The 20,533-nt window shown below is 36.2% G+C and overlaps 1 protein-coding gene across 25 annotated transcripts in view; it reads left to right on the top strand.

Annotated features, from left to right (window-relative positions):
- Window positions 1-20,533, top strand: part of ROBO2 (roundabout guidance receptor 2) — a 1,674,316-nt gene that overhangs the window by 1,612,220 nt on the left and 41,563 nt on the right. For 13 of the 25 annotated variants that reach the window (XM_021071389.1, XM_021071398.1, XM_021071396.1 and 10 more), the window contains 4 exons: window positions 457-639; window positions 9,292-9,334; window positions 10,772-10,899; window positions 16,878-17,159. In XM_021071389.1, the coding sequence (XP_020927048.1) occupies window positions 457-639; window positions 9,292-9,334; window positions 10,772-10,899; window positions 16,878-17,159 (636 nt within the window). Of the gene's footprint in view, window positions 1-456; window positions 640-9,291; window positions 9,335-10,771; window positions 10,900-16,877; window positions 17,160-17,569; window positions 17,696-20,533 lie in introns of all 25 variants that reach the window. The other 12 variants (XM_021071393.1, XM_021071387.1, XM_021071400.1 and 9 more) reach the window with 1 other exon arrangement.

Raw genomic sequence — 20,533 nt, 5'->3', positions numbered from 1 at the left:
TTTGGGGAATTCATGAACGTTTGTATTTTAGGCAGTGCCCAGAAGGGTAAGGTAATTTGCGAATATCTGCTGTTAAGTATTCTAATTGCTTTTTTTAAAAATGAAAATTATATTACAAAATGCTTTACCTTGCTGAAGAAAAGTTACTGTTGTTTCAGCTCAGCACTTGTTTTAGTATTTATTTATGAGGCAATAAATCAAGACTTCGTTCTGAATCTATCACAGCAAAACAAAACACAAGGGAGCAATGTTCTTAATCACATTTCAAACTTACGATTTGGTTCTTCTTTTGAAACATAAAATATGGTTATCAATAAATTGTGAACGACTCAGGCCACAGCAAATATTACTTGCTTCAAAGAACGTTCTAATCTTCTATACCTTTGGTGTCCCATCTATGTATTTTTGTACGGGTTTTTTTGCATTTATTTACTAACACTATTGTTTCTTCCATAGGGGGACGAAATGAAGTTGTCATTACTGAAAACAATAACAGCATAACTGAGCAAATCACTGATGTTGTGAAGCAACCAGCCTTTATAGCTGGTATTGGTGGTGCCTGCTGGGTAATTCTGATGGGTTTTAGCATTTGGTTGTATTGGCGAAGAAAGAAGAGAAAGGGACTCAGTAATTATGCTGGTAAGAGGCTATTTCCAGCTAAGAAAATGTTTTATCTTTAGGAATATGACAAAATTCAAGGGAGGGTACAAAAGGGAATAATGAATGGGTGGATATTTTTGGCTTATTTAAACAATTATAAACAACATGCTTTAAACCACCGCTCTTCACCATATCACATTATGACCATAAGACAGTCTTTTTGCTTGTATCTCCAATGAAGCATAAAAAGAGTGCACATTGATAAAATGAATAGTCATTTTTTCTCAACTAGTTCAACACACACACACACACACACACACACACACAGACTTTGCATTCTGACACCATTGTTTGAAAAGTACAGTTAAGGAAGAGCACTCCTAAAATGATGAGAAGAAAAAAAAAGATTTAAAATCCTCTTTTTTTTTTTTTGTATTTCAAGATAAAGAGTACAATAGGAAATGTGTCCCAGATGGAAAATAAAAACAAAGCAAAAAAATCTCAGGAGGATTGATGAGACTGATGAGGCATGAACTGAGTGATTTACTAGACACTTAATTAGGGTGTCTATCTCGAAGTGACCAAAAAGCATTTTAGAAGGAAGAAAAAGATGCAAAAAAAAAAAAACAAAAACAAAGAAGACCCTAGGTGTCCTACTTGTTTGCAAAAATGTTTTCTTAGAATCCAGAACAGGAATTTTAAGTATGTCCAGAACCGTGAGCTTCAAAATACTTCCAAGACAGAGAGGCAGAGACAGAGAGAGAGGGGGAGAATTATCAAGTCAGTGATTGAAAAATGAACTCAAGAAGTTCCCATCATGGGGCAGTGGAAATGTATCCGACTAGGAACCATGAGGTTTCGGGTTCGATCCCTGGCCTCGCTCAGTGGGTTAAGGATCCAGTGTTGTCATGAGCTGTGGTGCAGGTCACAGGCGCGGCTCGGATCTGGCGTTGCTGTGGCTGTGGCATAGGCCAGCAGCAACAGCCTTGATTCGACCCCTATCTTGGGAACTTCCACATGCCGCTGCCGGTGCAGCCCTAAAAAGACAAAAGACAGAAAAAAAAAAAAATGAACTCAATACTGAAGTTATGTTCAATTACAGTTCACATGGAAATGCATTTTAAGTATTTTTCTCTGACAAAAGTGATCATCAAAAGAAATTGCCTCACAATATTTCATGCTTTCTATAATTTAAAAGAACAATTTTAATTTACCATCATCCTCCACATGTTTTAGAATTTTTGAGACATTTTATTCATCTTCTTTTTCTAATTTTAACTTTGTAAGAAGCTTAAATGTCTTAATAAGTGATTTTGACAGAAACCTCATTGCTTATTAAGCTTATCAGCTGCTGTAGTTCGTAGACTTCTAAGCTTCTGAAAATGTCTAAGTAGTGTAAAATGAAAGGAATAGCACCCAGTTGGTTATCCTGTTGGTTATTTGACAGCATTTAAATACGATCATTTGACTATTTTGACTTTATGGCTCATTTACATAGCTTATGAAAATAAAGTTTATTAGTTACTGGTTAGAATAAATTCCCAGGACTACAGAAGGTAGTATAGTGTACCCATTGAAAGGGGGCTTCCATACTTAATACCTAGCTATTGCCCTGCCATCTTATTTCTTATTGGAAGCACCTTACTGCCCTATCAAGGAGGGATTCTTCCTGGAAAAGGATGCTGAGCAATAACTGTGGAGTGTCAGAGTCTTCAACATTAATGACACATTAGTGTTTCTTCTTATTTTGCAGTCCCTTCCTCTACTTTCATACCCTGAAAGCACTGTCCATCAACCTGTGTGTTTAGTCAGTCACCACATTTTATTCTTTTCACTGAAGTCAAGTTAAGAGATTAAACATAAAATAGTCTTTGAATTAAATCACATGAGTGTGTCACAGAAATGATGCTAGACTTATCCTAAGTAGAATTGAAAACAGGTAAAATGTGATTTCAGCACTTGCTTTTTCCTACTTCATTCAAAATCTTGTTAATCACCAAAGGTAGATTTCAGCCACCAGATAGAAGACTTTTAACTAGCGAGGAGATGTAGAAGTACCTTGAAAGGTAGAGAATTTAACTCTCATAGGAGGCCTCCCATTCACTCTGTATAAGCAAAAGCGCACCCACTAACTTTCATTGTGTCTAGTCTGGCTCTCCATCATGTGTGAAATTATATTTGAATGCTTGGAAGAAAAGTTGAGAAAAATGATGTGATCTTTTTCTTAGGTATTTCTTAGGTTTGACAAAACCATCCTAAGACACTGAAAGATTTTATTGGATTTTCACTTTACGTTGTAAAAGCAACTCTCAAGAATCGACTGTTAACACACTTAAATGATCTGAGAGTAGGAGTTCCCCTCAGTTCATGAACCTGACTAGTATCCATGAGGACACGGGTTCGATTGCTGCTCTCGCTCAGTGGGTTAAGGATCTGGTGTTGCGGTGAGCTGTGGTGTAGGTCGCAGATGTGGCTTGGATCTCACGTTGCTGTGGCTGTGGTGTAGACTGACGGCTACAGCTCCGATTCGACCCCTAGCCTGGGGACCTCCACATGCCGCAGGTACAGCCCTAAAAAAGACAAAAATAAATAAATAAATAAATAATCCAAGAGGAGAATATGGACTGAACATGTCTTGCTTCTTTACAGAGCAGAAAGTGGAGGCTTCTCCAGGGCATAGTTACACACCACCTTCCTATTTAGTTGTTTCCTATTTATCTTTCATTTAAATTCTTCAGACACAAACATGCACACAGGTTTGTACATGGCTCAAAGAAGGGCAGCTGGAATGGGAACGGTAACCTCATATCTTATATTCTACGTGAAATCATTCTATACTTTTCTAGAACAACATGCAGTGTTATCTTACTCTTCATTGAGCACTAGCAGTCTTCATGTCACTGCCTGTGAGGTGGCTGACTGCCAGAAGAATTCACTACCTGAGTTGTTACAGGGTGAAATAGAATTGCAAACACACTTGGGCAGAAAATACCAGGTGACTTTTGAATCTAGAGTAAATGTTTGAAAGTATGTATTATCGGTGTTTGAGAATAGAAAAATGAACAGCGTAAGTTTAGATAAAGCCCATGCAGCCTTCGTGAGGATTCTATGTATCATACAATAATCTTCACGAAGGCTACACAAATTTTTTCAAACTTATATTGTTCACATTTCTATTCAGAATTTTTAAGCCTTTAACTTTTTGTTGCAGGTAAACATATTTTCAGTTTTAAGGGGGGGTTCTATTTTATGGCTATTACCTCTGAGGATAACACATTTTGTTAAACTCAGTTAAATGTATACAGTGTAATGAGTGGGCAAATTATGAAATACCAAATGCTTCATGCACAGGTTTTAAACCGTTGTTGAAATTATTTGACAAAAGAATCCTAAGACAGCTACAAGATTTTATTGGAATTTTTATACTCTGATTATCTGGGCTTGAGTTAATGCTTATTAAAAGAGGATTAATCTACATTCATAGTTGGGAAATAGCTTATCAGGAAAGGGAATGAGGCTTGGCTGGCAACATTAAAGTTTCCATTTGGAGTAGGAAAAGGTGGCCTACTAGAGATAGGCATTCTGAAAGCTTCCTTTCCTCCAAATGTCAATTTACCACATAGTTATGCTTCCCTTCCCCCTCAATTCTAGCAGGCATGAGATCAGGATTAATCCTTTCAGATAATAGTAGCAGTACTTTGTGTACGATATGAACTTGCAATGTCTCTTTGCCTTATTATATCTTTTATAAATATTGCAATAAATTCAGAATGTTTAATGCAATCTTAAAACATCATGGTATCTGTGGCACTTTTTGGAAACCTTAGCGCTCATCAGTATTAGCAACAAAAACTTCTGTATGTTGCTCCCTTGAAAATTCTTCATTTTAGATGCTAGCAGAAACTCCGGGTAAAGATTCACACTTACTTCAAGTTTAATTCTGTTAAGCACGAAGTCACTACCCTACGATGATCAGAACTCTGACTGGAGCAAGATTGTCCAACCACCTACCTTCCCCACCCTTTTGCTGTCAACTTTAAGGTAGTTCACCATCTCTGAAAGGAGCATGGCCTCAAAACAGCTTTTAGTTTGTTGTGGCACTTATTTTTGTTTCTTTCTGCACACACATCAAATGCTGAGCAAAACACCAAATATGGTTTCCACCTTTGGAGTTACAATTTTTCATCTTTATTTCTACTCTGCTCTTAATCTCATAGTCTAATAGAATTCAGTTATTTTGGGTCTACTTTTCAAAATGGAACAAATCTAAAACTTTGGGAGCATGGAGAGAAAAGGAAACGCAGAAAAGTGTCCTCTTTCCCCTTGCTTTAAAAAGATAGCTAATCGACCTTGTTGTATAAGGGTATTGGGTTTTTTTCTAATTTTTTTTCTATTGATAGAAACATACTAAATTGAAGATTCTCATATATACCAAATTGTGTTCATGGGCCATTTTAAGTCAATTATGTATTTACATAATGACTGTGTATTTTTGCCATTGTGTGGTTGGTATGCAGAGGTACAAAGATAAATGTCTTTATGAAATATTTTGACAACCGATTAGCAGTTCAGAGCTATTTGAAAACATTTTAATGATTTGGAATACAAATTGAAAATGGGGGAGTTCCCATTGACACAATGGGTTAAAAACCCAACCAGTATCCTTGAAGATGCCTGTTCCATCCCTGGCCTCACTCAGTGGGTTAAGGATCTGGCGTTTCTGGAAGCTGCAGTGTAGGTCTCAGATGCAGCTCAGGTCTCACGTTGCTGTGGCTGTGGTGTAGGGCAGCAGCTACAACTCCAGTTCGACCTGGGAACTTTCCTATGCCACAGGTACAGCCATATATATATATAATTTATATTTAAATATCTATAAATTAAAAAAATAGAAAATTGATATGGCTCGAATATTTTGAAATTTAAAATTCTTTTATTCACAACATTTCATTCTCCGATGGTAAATATGGGTGATACCATACAGTTTATATGCTAAGGTGTCTATAAATTAACCTTGACTTTTTTTCTAATTTTTATTGTAGTAAAATACACATTACATAAAATTTTTCCCTTGACCATTTTTAAGTGTACAGTTCAGTGGCATTAAATACATCCGTGGTGTCATGCACCATCACCATCATCCATCTCCATAAAATCTTTCAATCTTCTAAAACTGAAAATCTATACCCAGTGAGCAATAACTCCCCATTCTCCCCTCCCCCAAACCCCTCTCAACCACTGTTCTACTTTCTGTCTCTTTGATTTTGATGACTCTTAAGTACCTCGGTGGATTCATACAATATTTGCCTTTTTGTGACTTACTTACTTCATTTAGCATAATGTCCCTGAAGTTACATCCAAGTTTTAGCATATGTCAGAATTTCCTCCCTTTTCTAGGCTGAATAATATTCCATTGCATCTATATATACACTTTGCTTATCCATTCATCAGTCAATGGATACTTGGTTTGCTTTCACATTTTAGCTACTGTAAATAATACAGTGGGGAGTTCCCATCGTGTAGCAGTGGAAACAAATCCGACTAGTATCCATGAGGAAGCAGGTTCGATTCCTGGCTTCACTCAGTGGGGTAAGGATCCAGCATTGCCATCAGCTGTGATGTAGGTTGCAGATGCAGCTCAGATTCCACATTGCTGTGACTGTGGCATAGGCTGGCAGCTGTAGTTCCCTAACCTGGGAACTTCCATATACCGCAGGTGTGACCCTAAAAAGCAAAATCATAATAATACAGTGAATATGGATATATAATATCTGTTTGAGACCCTGATTTTCAATTCCTTGGGGGTATATACCAAGTGGAATTGCTAGATCTTATGGTAATTCTGTGTTTAAATTTTTTAGGAACCAATGTACCATTTTCAACTATGACTGCCCCATTTTACCTTCCACCAATAGTGCGCAAGGGTTTCAATTTCTCCACATTCTCATTAATGCTTATTTCACGTTTCTTGCATAGTAGCCAGCCTAATAGGTATGAGATAGCATTTCATTGTAGTTTTGATTTGCATTTCCTTATGATTACTGAGGCTGAGCATCTTTTTGTGTGCTTCTTAGCCAATTGAATGGTATCTTTTGATAAGATTTTGAGTGATGCATCATAACACTTTGAAATTTGTAGTTTATGCAACATTTACCATCAGTAAGTACATAAAAGTTAAATTCAACTTAATTTCTCTGCCTCTCTCAGTTGTCCTCTTTTTCTCTCATATTATTTATTGCTTTGACAGTAACAGAGAATTTAGGTGAGGATAAGAGAGTGTCTAAATTAGAGAGAAATGCTCAGCTTCTCCCTACATATCTCTTAAAGAGCATATTTTGAGGTATAGCCCATCAATGCCTGCTTTATTGCGTATTCACAATGATATTCACAACATTACCTTAGCTCTTTTAGTAGAGTAAAACAATCACTTGATCGTCCATTAAAAAAAAATAAATAACTAAAAAGCCACATCAGATGGAAAGCTAATTAGCTGGACTGTTTTCACATTTTATGTTTTTCCTCATAATCAGGCCTTTATTTAATATCACCAGTGCTCAAGTTTTTTCAATAATTGTTTCAGATTAATTAGTTACTGTTGTTGTTGTTGTTGTTGTTGTTAAAAGCAGTTTTAAAAGAGACCTGTGTGATGTGGACACACTGCTGGTTCTTAATTCCCAACCCTTAAGTGACTCCATCCGGAAGCAAATTAGTGATCAGTATTCTTTTATTTTCTCCAAGGAGCTGTCCATAGCCTGTCTTGGGCAGGTGCAAAAGTTATGTCAGAATTATTTTATAATGCGCTTGAGAAGTTACCTAAAAAGTTGTTTTTTTTTTTTTTTTTGTCTTTTTGCTATTTCTTGGGCCGCTCTCGCGGCATATGGAGGTTCCCAGGCTAGGGGTCAAATCGGAGCTGTAGCCACCGGCCTACGCCAGAGCCACAGCAACGCGGGATCCGAGCCGCGTCTGCAACCTACACCACAGCTCACGGCACCGCCGGATCCTTAACCCACTGAGCAAGGGCAGGGACCGAACCCGCAACCTCATGGTTCCTAGTCGGATTCGTTAACCACTGCGCCACGACGGGAACTCCACCTAAAAAGTTGATAAGGCAGTGTACTTAGGTGCTAGCAAGATGTTTCTGAAAGCACTGCCTCTTGAATTCTTGATAGATCTTTAGATTCTGATCATATTGCCTAATTATTATGCCATGAGAGATGTATTCTCAGATGACTTTAGGGAAGGGACTGGGAAAACGTATTTAGAAATTTATAAAACCTAAAGAATGATCATATTTATTAGCTCAGATTGGAGGAACAGGTAAATTATGTGAAGATTATCTAAATGAGAAAGCATTTACTATGTATATACTTTAAGTAACATTACCTCAGTTCATTAAAAATATGAATTACTTCAAGAAATTTTCTTTTATTTTCACTTTTGCTCACCAAGTAATCATAGTAAATATATTCAGTGTCTTACAAAGATAGGATATTTTGGATACACATCTGTGAAATGGTATTTTTTCCTTCATCCCTAGTGATTGGTTTAGCTGATCCATATTATTTTGATCAGAATTGCAATTTTTCAATCCATAAACATCTAAACATGAAATTTTTCCTGGTAATTTTCTAATTAAGTAATTTAGTGGCAAATTTTGATCTGAAATAATTTATATCTGAATTTTTTTATAGACGTTGTCCCACTAGTCATGAATATTCACATTTCACTGCAAAAATAATAATTTTAAATGTAGTTGCTGCCTCAGACCCTCTCTGGAGTATGCATCATATTTCCTATCTCAGATCTAAAGCATTTTGAATTCCAAATAAATTTGCCTGCAGAAGTTTTGGATAAAGGTCGATGGACCCAAACTGATAGTTACCTTCTTTGACCAATCCTTGAAACCCACTTTCATGCTTTTAAATTTACAGAAGGGAATCAAGTGACCAGAGGGAGTGCAGTCTCTAGCTGTGACTCTACTGAATGCTTGTCGGTGTTGCTAATGAGTTCCACACTTTTAAAAAGGACTTAAGTTTTGTACTATTGCATAAAATTAGAATAATTTCACTATCGGTTACTTGAAAGTTTCATTTCTAAGGGTTGGATGATGAAACAAAGCACTCAATACATTATGAAAATACTATTCTCTATTCTTTACAGTTCATATCTACTGTAATTGTAGTATTTCAACTCATCATGCTCATCAGTGTCCCTAAAAGGACCAGTGATGGAGAGGAATATGTTGTCAATCAGTACCTGTTTCAGTTTAGAAGGATGATATTATCTCTTTGAACTATTCTGTTTCAGTTTCTATTATTATGCATTATATACTATGCCCTCTAATTAGAACACATATATTAACATTAAAAGTCATAATTTGATCATTCCCCATTAATGCATGTCAATCTTCCAACACCATATCTATGCTAATTGACATCCAAATAAAAATTGCCCCTTTGACTTAACCGTTTGTTTGGCTTAAAGAATTTTAAAATGTCTTATTAAAGTTGGAGCAGTGATTGCTTTGCTTTAGGCCAGATCACTACTTCTTACTCTCTGTACAATTATGTTAATTATATTTTGTTAAAATTCCCAGAGGCTTTGGCTCTAAACTAAGGGCCAATATGTAGTTGTTATTAATCGTAATTAATATTGACTACTTATGTGTGTCTTTCTTTCTTTTTTTTTTTACAGTTACATTTCAGAGAGGAGATGGTGGACTAATGAGCAATGGAAGGTATACTAAGGAGATTTTTTTTATTGTTATTTTTAATCAGGACTGGGGAAACTCTATAGTAAAAGGCTATTATTGTAATAAATGATCACTTATAAGTCTGAGAATTCCAGGAGGAATTAAATGGCTTACCACAAGGTTTAATGATCTATCTGTTGTGCACTTTAGAGGAATCAAGTCCAGATGTTTCATATCTCCCAGATGCCCCTGAAGAAATTAGTAGTAAATATCACAAGGAATGTGTTCATTTGTTAGCAGGATGTTTATTGCATTAATTAGACATTAGCAAATGAAGTTGCTGTTGTTTAAGACTCCTTATTGGTTCTCACTAAATTGCTGTGAGTGAACAGTTACACATAATCGATCACAAAGTAAATGATTCATGGATGATGAATAGGCTGTAGATTGATAGGACTGGATTCCGCAACTTTGGATACTCAATTGAAATTGATAAAAGCTGATAACAAACCCATATATCCTCATCTATTTTCCCTTTGCCGATATGGAGATTGTAATTAGGCTCTGGTAATAACTTCCAATCTCCCATTTAATCAATATTTTAGCAAAAAGAGATTAGGTCTAATGAGAGCTAGTGGATGTAGCAAGAAAGCAGTTGGATCTTCTTATTGCAGTTTCCATAGAAACACATGTTTCTCTTAGGGATTGTATCAAGAAGGGTCTATCCAAAAAAAGTACAATAATTATAGATGTTGCTATATCTTTGTAAATATGCCAATAATTTGGAAATGGATCAGAATCCCATCTTTTATATTAAAAATGGAAATGCTTTATTAAATATGATGTGAAGGAAGTTTTCTTTGTAGACTATGCACATGCTGCATCAGACTAGAGTGGATCTTTTATCACTTTTAAAAAAATCTGTAATATTCTCCTAATGTTTAAATTTAGGTAACTTGGAAATGTGCTATTGATGAAACAGTATAAATACTGTTCATTAATTTCTCTCAAATTTCTTGCCTCTAAATCAAGCATGAGGGCTCATAACAGGGATTACAGCCTGTAGGGAACAGGTAAATACGGGAGCTGCAGGAACTGAGGAAGCAATAGCCCAAAGTCCTGGTAATGGCTGATACCGAGCAGTCACTCTGAGCAGTTGTTCCCTTGAGGTGCCGATTTATCATCAGACCTTGTTTCAGAATACTGCTATGTTACCAGTTCCCACCAGTTTCAGGAAGGATGACTGAATTCATTTGGATGTCAGCACAATCTCAGACAGGACCCTTCTGCTTCCACTGACAGGGTTGATCTATATACAGCCTTAGTAAACTGCTGAAGTTCCTTAATTCTTGAGAGCCTACACATTTTAATGTGAAAGTGAATTAAAATCTTTAATTCTTTAATCCATTTTAATTCATGAGACAGATGTCAAAATCTCCCATTGAGTTCCATGGATTGATTCCCTTTTAATTCCTGTCTCAGCCGCCCAGGTCTTCTAAATGCTGGCGATCCCAGTTATCCATGGCTTGCTGATTCATGGCCAGCCACGAGCTTACCAGTAAACAACAGCAATACTGGCCCAAATGAGATTGGGAACTTTGGGCGTGGAGGTAAGTTATGTTTTTCAAAATTCTGTTATTTGTTTTCTTGACGTGTTTTGAAAAAGACGCACGAAAGAATATTTTCCTCCATAATTAAATTTAGTGAAACACATGTGCTAATAACACTGTACATTTGCTAAATATTTTATTATAAAACTATTGTGTCTCTATCACCATGCATAAAACTAAGCTTTTAAGGAAATCATCACTAACCAAAACGATAAATATTCACAATGCATTTTAATTATAGGACTGTTAGCACAAGGTTATTAAAATCAGGAACTATGCTGCCAACAGGGCTTATGATTTTGGAATAGTCATTTCACTTCTGTGATTCTCATTCAATATATATTCCTTGCACATGTCCTGTGTATCTGGCACTATGGCAGAGAGTAAAATTATAATATCAATGTAAAGAGAGATGGTCCTTACCTTCATATATCATATAAGGAGTAGACACTTAAATAGATGTAACAACACCTTGTCAGAGAGATTTTCTGTAGTTCTACAACTTGATAACTGGTACCTGAAATAAAAGTCAAAAAGACGCTAACGTGCTACGGTCTTCAAAATTTGGTACTAGCGTCCTCTCCATAGGTCTTTATAAGGCGATAGAATTGAGCCTACCATAAATAATGACCACTTCCTCCTCTCCACCTTCTCTCCGGTGATTAGGAAAGTGATGGGTTTAAAGAAAGATGGGACTGGAGGAGTCTCAGGCCCCAGTGTTGAGTTTAGCAGATATATAAGTTTTCCATTGGCAGAGGATTGTGCAGGCTGTAAATGGACTGGAGCCACCTTGCCAGGACCCCACATGGAAGAGCTGCCCACAGGAGTAGGAAAGTTCTATGAATGGAGTATCAGTGAAGCTGATATAGGAAAGAGAGGTAGGGATTTGTCAAGAGTGTGAAAAAACTACCATGGTTTAAGGTCTGGAAAATAAGAGCAACATTGATCTATTCAAGAAGTGAATGAATTTCCTGATGACTTGAGTATGAATTGCAGGGGAGGAAAAAGTGGTAAGAAATATAAGATAGATAACAGAGGGCCTTCTAAGCCACACAAAGACTTTATAAACTTTGCCCAAGGGATGATTAGAAGCAATTGATGGATTTCAAGAGGAAAAATGCTAGAATGCAAATACCATTTTAAGTCATCCATCCTGCTGCAAGGTGGAGAATGGAGTTACTATGGAAATTTGGGGCAATTAATTAGAAGAGCAGTGTTATAATCCAAAAAATTTTGTGCAAATCCATTGGAGCATTTCTGCAATTCTAGGTAGAATTAATGCAGGAGACCCAGGGCTGAGCTAAACTGTTCTGAGTCCATTATAAGTTTCAGTGGTGGATTTCATATGTATGAGTGTTTAAACATATTAATTTAGGAGTTCCTGACATGGCTTAGCGGAAACAAATCTGACTAGTATCCATAAGGATGCAGGTTCGATCCTTGGCCTCTCTCAGTGGGTTAAGGATCTGGCCTTGCTGTGAGCTGTGGTGTAGGTCACAGACGTGGCTCGGATCTCTTGTTTTGGCAATAGCTCTGATTTGACCCCTAGCCTGCGAACCTTACTCAGTGGGTTAAGGATCTGGCATTGCTGTGAGCTGTGGTGCAGGTTGCAGATGTAACTTGGATCCTGCATTGCTGTGGCTGTGGCATAGGCCTGCAGCTGTATCTCTGATTTGACCCCTCGCCTGAAAACTTCCGTATGTCACAGGTGCAGCACTAAAAAGCAAAAAAAAAGCAGAAAAAGAAAAAATAAACATATTGACTTAGAAAATTAGTCTCTGGATACTGGCATCTTCTCTTTAAAAATAGAATTCCATTACATATTTGAATATAATTAAAATAATGTTTCACATAATAAACCTACTAATTATTGCACAAGTCTACATTGTGTCAATACTGATTGAAAGAGGGAGCTCTCCCTCCCATTCTTCAAATAAAATGCAGAAAATAACCAGCCCTGTCCAAAAAGTGTGTAATGAGGATTAGATGAATGACTAAATATACAGGTTTAGCACAAAGCTTGACATACAATCAGTGCCTAACAGGCATGATTGGAGCAAATGAGAGCATTGAAAGTAAATTGTATGGCTCCTCAGCATCTCACTTAACCCTCTGTGATCTGCTACATCCCGTTGAGATTCTCACTTGCCCAAGACCCTCTGAAAGAGGCTGCCTCCCCTGGGTGTCCGAACGCTAAGCCTTGCAATTATAGGCTGTCACTTTTCCCTTGGGTAGTTCTGCGCCCAAACATCTACTTCTCAGGAAAGCAAAACACTCCTTTCTGCCCTATCCACTGATTTTGAAATTCTGTTCCCCAAGCTTCTCTCAGTCAAGGAATAGCTACCTCTTTTACTTGTTGTTTTTGTATTAGAATAACATGCCAGGAGTTCCTGTTGTGGCGCAGTGGTTAACGAATCCGACTAGGAACCATGAGGTTGCGGGTTCGGTCCCTGCCCTTGCTCAGTGGGTTAAGGATCTGGCGTTGCCATGAGCTGTGGTGTAGGTTACAGACGTGGCTCGGATCCCGAGTTGCTGTGGCTGTGGTGTAGGCCAGTGGCTATAGCTCCAATTCGACCCCTAGCCTAGGAACCTCCATATGCTGTGGGAGCAGCCCAGGAAATGGCAAAAAGGAAAAAAAAAAAAAAAAAAAAAGAATAACATGCCAGTCTATCTTGATATCAAGAAATAAATGCACAAAGATGGAAAAGTGTTTTGGTTTTGGTTTTGGTTTTTTCTTTTTTTTTTTCGTTTCTAGCAGGTTACATCAACATCTAAAATGTCTCTGTCTAATTTAGCCAAAGGGTACATTTATAGATTTTCAAGGTTTTTCTTCCATTTCCACTTCATTTTCATGCCATGAAAATATTTCACAGGTGGCTATCAAGGCCAAGGCAGAGTTTTTGCAGGGTTTACTGTTTATCTTTTCAGTGTGGTAATAAGCATTTTAAGCATTTACTGTGCACCAAAGAGAGGATTTTTTTGTGCATTTTATTTCATTTCCTTTGCACAATAAATGTAAAAAATAGATAATCATATTTCCACTTTAAAGGTCAAGAAACTAAGGTTTATCAAGATTACTATTTTGAGATCTATGGGTAGAATCCAAATCTATCAGATTTTAAAGCCAAGATGCTTTTATTTTATACCACTTAGCAGTTCTTAAGTTGAGATTCACATGTATGATTGTATTCCCATATTCACTTAAAAGAATAATCATGGATGCTGATATTTTTTCCTTTAATAATGTTATACCAATACATGTTCAGATGTAATGGAAGTACTGTTTTGAATAATAAAGTTACTAATTATTTCATATACCTGCATTTTAATAATACAAACTAAATAATTTAACTATACAGTTAAGTACTTTCAGCAAAACAACAGGTGAGGAGTCATGGCAGTACAAACATAAATCCCATATACTCCTGTCCTCAGGTAATTTAAGATACAGGGAAGGAGACAATCATTCATACAAGTAATTATTCCAGATGAAAAGGAATAAAGACATGTACAACCAAGGTGCTGAAAAACTGCAGAATGAATCACAAGTCGTTCCAGCTGAAGGGAAGAGTTTCTATAATTTCTAGGTTTTGGATGCAAATGATAACAAATGCCATCAGACAACGTAAAGAACTAAGCAAGGGTAGATGTGGACTGCAGAGTGGAAAATGGAAGGTCTCACCTAAAGATGGCAGCATGGGTTCAGATCCAGCATCTGTTTAGGTTGGGAAGAAGACTGACCCAGAGCCTATGCATGTGTATTTATTTATATTATATATATATATATTACTGGGTCATTTTGCTGTACACCATAAATTGGCACAACATTGTAAATCAACCATACTTTAATAAAAATAAAAATTAAAATTAAAAATTTTTAAAAAGACTGACCCAGAGTTCCAAACCATCTGATATCATCAGATGCTCCCCCTCATGCAAATATTCATGTATAAGCTTCCACTCTTTCAATGTTGGGACATAATTCAATTTATTTTTTGAAAATGTAGGAGTGATCAAATAGCATTTGAAGGCTATGCAGTCCCCAAATCAATAAAGAAGCACTTAGATTTGAAGGCTGACTAATTTCATGCAGCAGAAAGTTTCTATTTCTAGAGCCCTAGCTTTAGTTGGCATGGAATGACATTATGTAGGGTTTTACACTTTTAAACATTTGACCACACAACCATTTTGAAAGCTCTCAGTTGAAGTGGCTCACAATCTAAATCTAAAGCTTTGGAGAGCCTCATTATTCAAGGTGTTGGCAAGTTGGGGTCCCTCTTGGAGAAACATGTGTATCTAGTTAATGTTCATCAGTAGAGGCAGAAACAAAACTCCAAGAACTTCCCTAGAGTGAAATATCTGCTTTCACGATGTTGTCATCTTATTAAATATCAAAAGGTTTTGAGACTAAAACTGCCACTGCCACTTGAGAATGAAATATGCTTTTTTGTCATCAAATTTTCTAATTTGTTTACAGCTAAAAGCAAGAAGGGCAAGAAAGTAGTTATAAAATTCTGAAATGAAAAAACAATTTAACTTGCTTATGCTACTTGATGAAATATTATAAGTGTGAATGTTTCATAATCTAACCAATATGCGTTTAAAGCACTTATTTAATAAGGTACATATCTACTTAATTGTAAAACAAGTTAGAATGCCAGACCTCAAAACCTTCAGAAAGGCCTACAGTATACAGTGTAGTGTACAAAATACATTATAAATGTCTTATTACTATTGCTGAAGAAAATAATTTTTGGCTTTTGTAAAATGCAAAAGCAAAATTAATCTTTGTACAAGAATCTTTATTTCAAGTACTGTTGGGTATCATTGAATCTAAAAGTTTTAGGATATTTTGACTGCTTCAGTTTTCTCCTTGTACTAATAAGCTGGTTTTGGTACTGAGATAATTTGGTTTATTATTGCAGTACCATAAGTAGTTGAAAGTTTCCCATAATGAAGAAATCAGTTGGGTTGATGACCTCTTGTCCTATGAAGTGTGTGGGCTTTCAGAACATAGAATATTAAGGAGCATGCTATAATCAGATTCCCTTTTAACTTTACATGATTAAAAATAGTATTATTTAGTGGGGCTTCATGGGGTGTTCTCAGATGCTAGTATCATTCTTCTGAAAAGCAAAGTGCATGCTCAGGAGAGAGATGGCAGTTGTGAATTAAAAAGCATCATGTAAGGATATTTCAGCACACCAATGTAATAAATGGACTGATTGATATTCAGTGTTGCTCCTAAAGTTTAATTTTCCTCTTGCTGTATTACAACTTGAAACTATAATTCTCCACTTCTAAGATTTGGTAGCATAAATTAAACTCACTGATCACTCAGATTGCTTTTTCTATAGTTAAATCCTGCTGTATCGTGCAAATGACTTATTCATGAAAATTTTCCTTTGTTATCTAAGAAAAAAAAATTGCTACAATCAGTTACACGCCATTTTTGGAGCTGTGAAATCAACTCAGATAGACAGCGAGTTGAAACTTCAGAAAAAAGTACCTCATAGTTTGGATAGTGTGATTTTGGAAATGTTTGCATCTGTTTAGCAGTTATATTTCATGTCTCTTGGGATAAAGTGGAAAAAGATGCTTTCGTCCATGATTTGTAGATTCACTCTTGTCATTGCTTCTACAATGAGTTAACAATTTCATGGATTCTAAAACAGAATGAACAACTGAAAGCAATTTTTAGTAGTGAAATATACCAAACTTCTCATTCATGGTTGAAGAAAATGGGGGGAGGGTTATGTAGGCAGTGAGATGTGAAGGACGAATGGTAGGCCTGCCTATCACCAAGGCTGATAACTTGGTGATGGCTGTACATCATCTATCCTTCATTGGCTCATGAAGCCCATCTCAGCTGAAATGCAAACGTGCAGCATGACACATTTATTTTTCATCTTCGGTCCTGATAGTTTTGGGCTTCCTGTGCGTCATCAAATTGTTTCATTTCCCTATGTTCACCACAGATGTGCTGCCACCAGTTCCAGGCCAAGGGGATAAAACAGCAACAATGCTCTCAGATGGAGCCATTTATAGCAGCATTGACTTCACAACCAAAACCACTTACAACAGTTCCAGCCAAATAACACAGGCTACCCCATATGCCACGACGCAGATACTGCATTCCAATAGCATACATGAATTGGCTGTCGATCTGCCTGATCCACAGTGGAAAAGCTCAATTCAGCAAAAAACAGATCTGATGGGATTTGGTTATTCTCTCCCTGATCAGAACAAAGGTAACAATGGTAAGTTGGGTCCTTCCTTCCTGAGGAGTTCTTTTCATATCATTTGTGCATGAGATAGAAATTAGTATTTGTTGTTCAGTTTAGTGATTCATCACCAGGTTCACCCCCTAAACTAAAAAAACATACTGGCATGTATTCAGTACCTTGCACAATCCCCACCACCACCACCACCGCCACCGCCGTCGCTCTCACCACACACCAATACCAATCGGTTTCATCCTATTAGCTCTTTTTCCAGAAGTGATCAGTAATTCATCTCAACTTCCATTAGGCAGGCTAGACAAAACATTCCTCCACTGTCCTACGACATCTGACATCTGCTTCTGCGTTGCTAACTGCATGTTCTGCATGGGCTTGTGCTGTGAACTAATCACATGATGCCACTATGACCTCTGCCCTTTAACCCTTAGCCTTACTTTACATCCCTGACTACCGATTGGCTGAGGGATTGTCTAATAGAATGCCACACAACCAGTCACAGGATTTCAGCACCACCAGCTCTCACAACAGCTCAGAGAGGAGTGGCAGTCTCTCAGGTTGGTCTCATTACAGTAAGGAGAAAATATTTGTTTGTCACCAACATATGACCTGTGTTCCTAACAACCGTGAAGAAATACTGGATCACAACTCACTGTCAGACATGTACCTTTCAAATGACAATAACAGTTTACCCTAATGAAATCATGCTTTGGGGAGGAAGGGGTCAAATTCACTGTCACCTTTTATGTACTAATTGTACAAGGATGTATTTACTGAAAAATAGTGCCATTTTACTAAATACTAATTATGGAAGGGCAGATGAGTTTGATCTGCCTTGAACCCTACTAAACAGTCAAGAGAACTTTAGAGTAAAAAGATCACATAGGAAAGTCAACTCCATGGCATGGACACCAAAAGAAGAATTCAACTGAAATTCAAATGATTTTGGAGATTGTTCATATTATTTGAATTCTGGTAATGTGACTTCCTATTTTTGGACAGTCATTCCAAAGCGTTATGTAATTAGACTTATTGTCTATTGAATGCTATTATTTAGAGTAAGGTGCTGATATTATGCTAAACAAGAAATGTTAATATGGGACATTATTCTTCACATTTCATTTCCAATTCCCCCCCCAAACAATCTCTTATATTGATAGTTCTTTTATGCTAAAAGAACTGTATAAATATATAAAGGATATATATATATATATATCCTATATAAGTATATAAAGGATATATCAGCTCAACTAACAATCTGTAATGTAGATATTATACAGAAAAACACATTTTACTAAAAAGAAATGTATACCTGTTATAATGAATATCAGTAAGCTTCCCTAGGCCCAAGGATCCTAGCAGGTCCCAAGACACACTCTAACTCCAGTTGTGTATGGCTGATGACTTTATCTGCACATTTTTAATTGATGCCATGACCTTATTTGCTCAGATTTTTCATACTGATGATATGCTGTTTGTTTTTATGAAGGTTTTTTTTTACCCTCAGGTTCTTAGTAAAAGGTCATAGTGTATCATTATAGCGTGTCACAGGCTACCAGGCATCAAGGCCATGAAGAGTTAACTCTTTTACATCATTAGGGTAACATTTCCTAAATGACTTTTCCTCATAGAACCCTTTCAGTCTGAAAATGTTAATGCATTTTATTCCTTCCAAAATGAGCCATTTGCTCTTCTTACCTAGTGGTAGAATTAGATACATTATAGAATCCAGAATTTTAAACATCCGTTATGATTTAAACTGGCTTAATAATATAGGGAATTTTTTGACTCACCTTATATGTCATTTGTACTGCCACTTATTTATGATGAGTCCCACAATTGTACTGAATAATTAAAAATTTAATTTATCCTAGGCTTATTTCATTCAAGATATGTAAAAATCTCAAGCTATATATATACACACACATGCACACACATATATATATACACACACACAATGTACACATATATAATGTATAGAATATTTTTAAAAATCCATATAATGTAAGCCATGGCATATAAAACCCATAAATTCTTCATTAAATATTCTGTATATGTTGATTACCACTGAGTTTTAAAGTTAGCTTTTGAGTAGTTGTAAGAACGTGATTCACAATAGTGCTTACTGCTTTTTTGAATTCATTAATCTTCTGAGTGACACTTATATATATCTATGAATTATATTAACTACTTCATCTACATTTGAATACGAAATTACCTAAATCGGTGATAAAAAGCATTCTTTAGGAGATAAGACTGAAGTGATTATTCCCTTTTTAGTTTAGTCAAATTGAGTTTAATATTAGAGTTCGTTTTATTCTTATAATCATAGGGATGTTTCCTAAAGCTGAAGTTTAAGATCAAACTGCCCTATGGATACTGAATTGTATCATAAGATTTTCTTAATTTGTGCCAGTGATAAAACCAATTTAAAATAATCACAATAATAAAGAAAATTGGTCATTCCTGATTATTTGAACAAATTTCTCATCCTCTTTGAAACACTTTATTATTGATTCAGTACATAAGTTTTTAGCACTTCTCTAAAAATTCAAGCATTAAAATGTAAAACTTAGATTTTTTTCAAATATTACCTGCAATCATAATTTTATATGTATACACACAAATATATAGTACAATATCAGTAGTAGTAACTAAATGTTTTTGTATACCAATATTTTTTTAAAAAACTATAAATTTAATTTGAAAAAGAACTATTTTCATAATTTTTCTTTACATAGATACCCCTTGTTCAGCATAAGTGAACGTAAATCCAAATATTTATATTTTCAGTTGAAGAGAGATGGGTTAAATATGTTTGTAAATCATAAAAATATGTTTCCCTAAAACATAATGCAGGTAGTTCTCACTTTAAAATGTTTGAGATCTTTGGCTGCAAGTAACAGCAACTGATTAGATCAAAATATACATCTCAGATAGAGGATTTAATTTCCTTGGCTTATGTTACATGCCACTCATGCTAAGAGCTCACCTCTTCACTAACTGACAGGGTAAACAAAGCATGTTGGTTGATAGTCCTACAAGAGTGCCCACAATGAGAGAGCAGAAATTTCCCCCAAAGAAGGAAAAGTGGATGTTGGATTGGAAGCTCTCACAGATTCCCTCTCTGAATCAGTTCTACTTCCATAGTACATTTTTAAGTCAATTGTTTGAAAGAATTGATAATGGCTTCTTGACCTTGAATAAGGATTCCATTAGAGCTGGATTTAAAGATTCAGAAAATGGAATTTGCAGTAAAGCTGCATTCTGCAGTGTTTTTCTCTTACTGCGTGAGTATGGACCACATACTCAGAACTTCCTCCATTTTCTCATCTATAAAATGGAGATTAAAAACTCCCCTATTTCCTGGGGAGTTCCCATCTTGGCTCAGTGGA

The sequence above is a fragment of the Sus scrofa genome, chromosome 13, assembly GCF_000003025.6.
Source record: "Sus scrofa isolate TJ Tabasco breed Duroc chromosome 13, Sscrofa11.1, whole genome shotgun sequence".
Taxonomy (NCBI): domain Eukaryota; kingdom Metazoa; phylum Chordata; class Mammalia; order Artiodactyla; family Suidae; genus Sus; species Sus scrofa.
The sequence above is the reverse complement of the archived record's forward strand: the minus strand, read 5'-3'. Positions and strand labels throughout refer to the sequence as shown.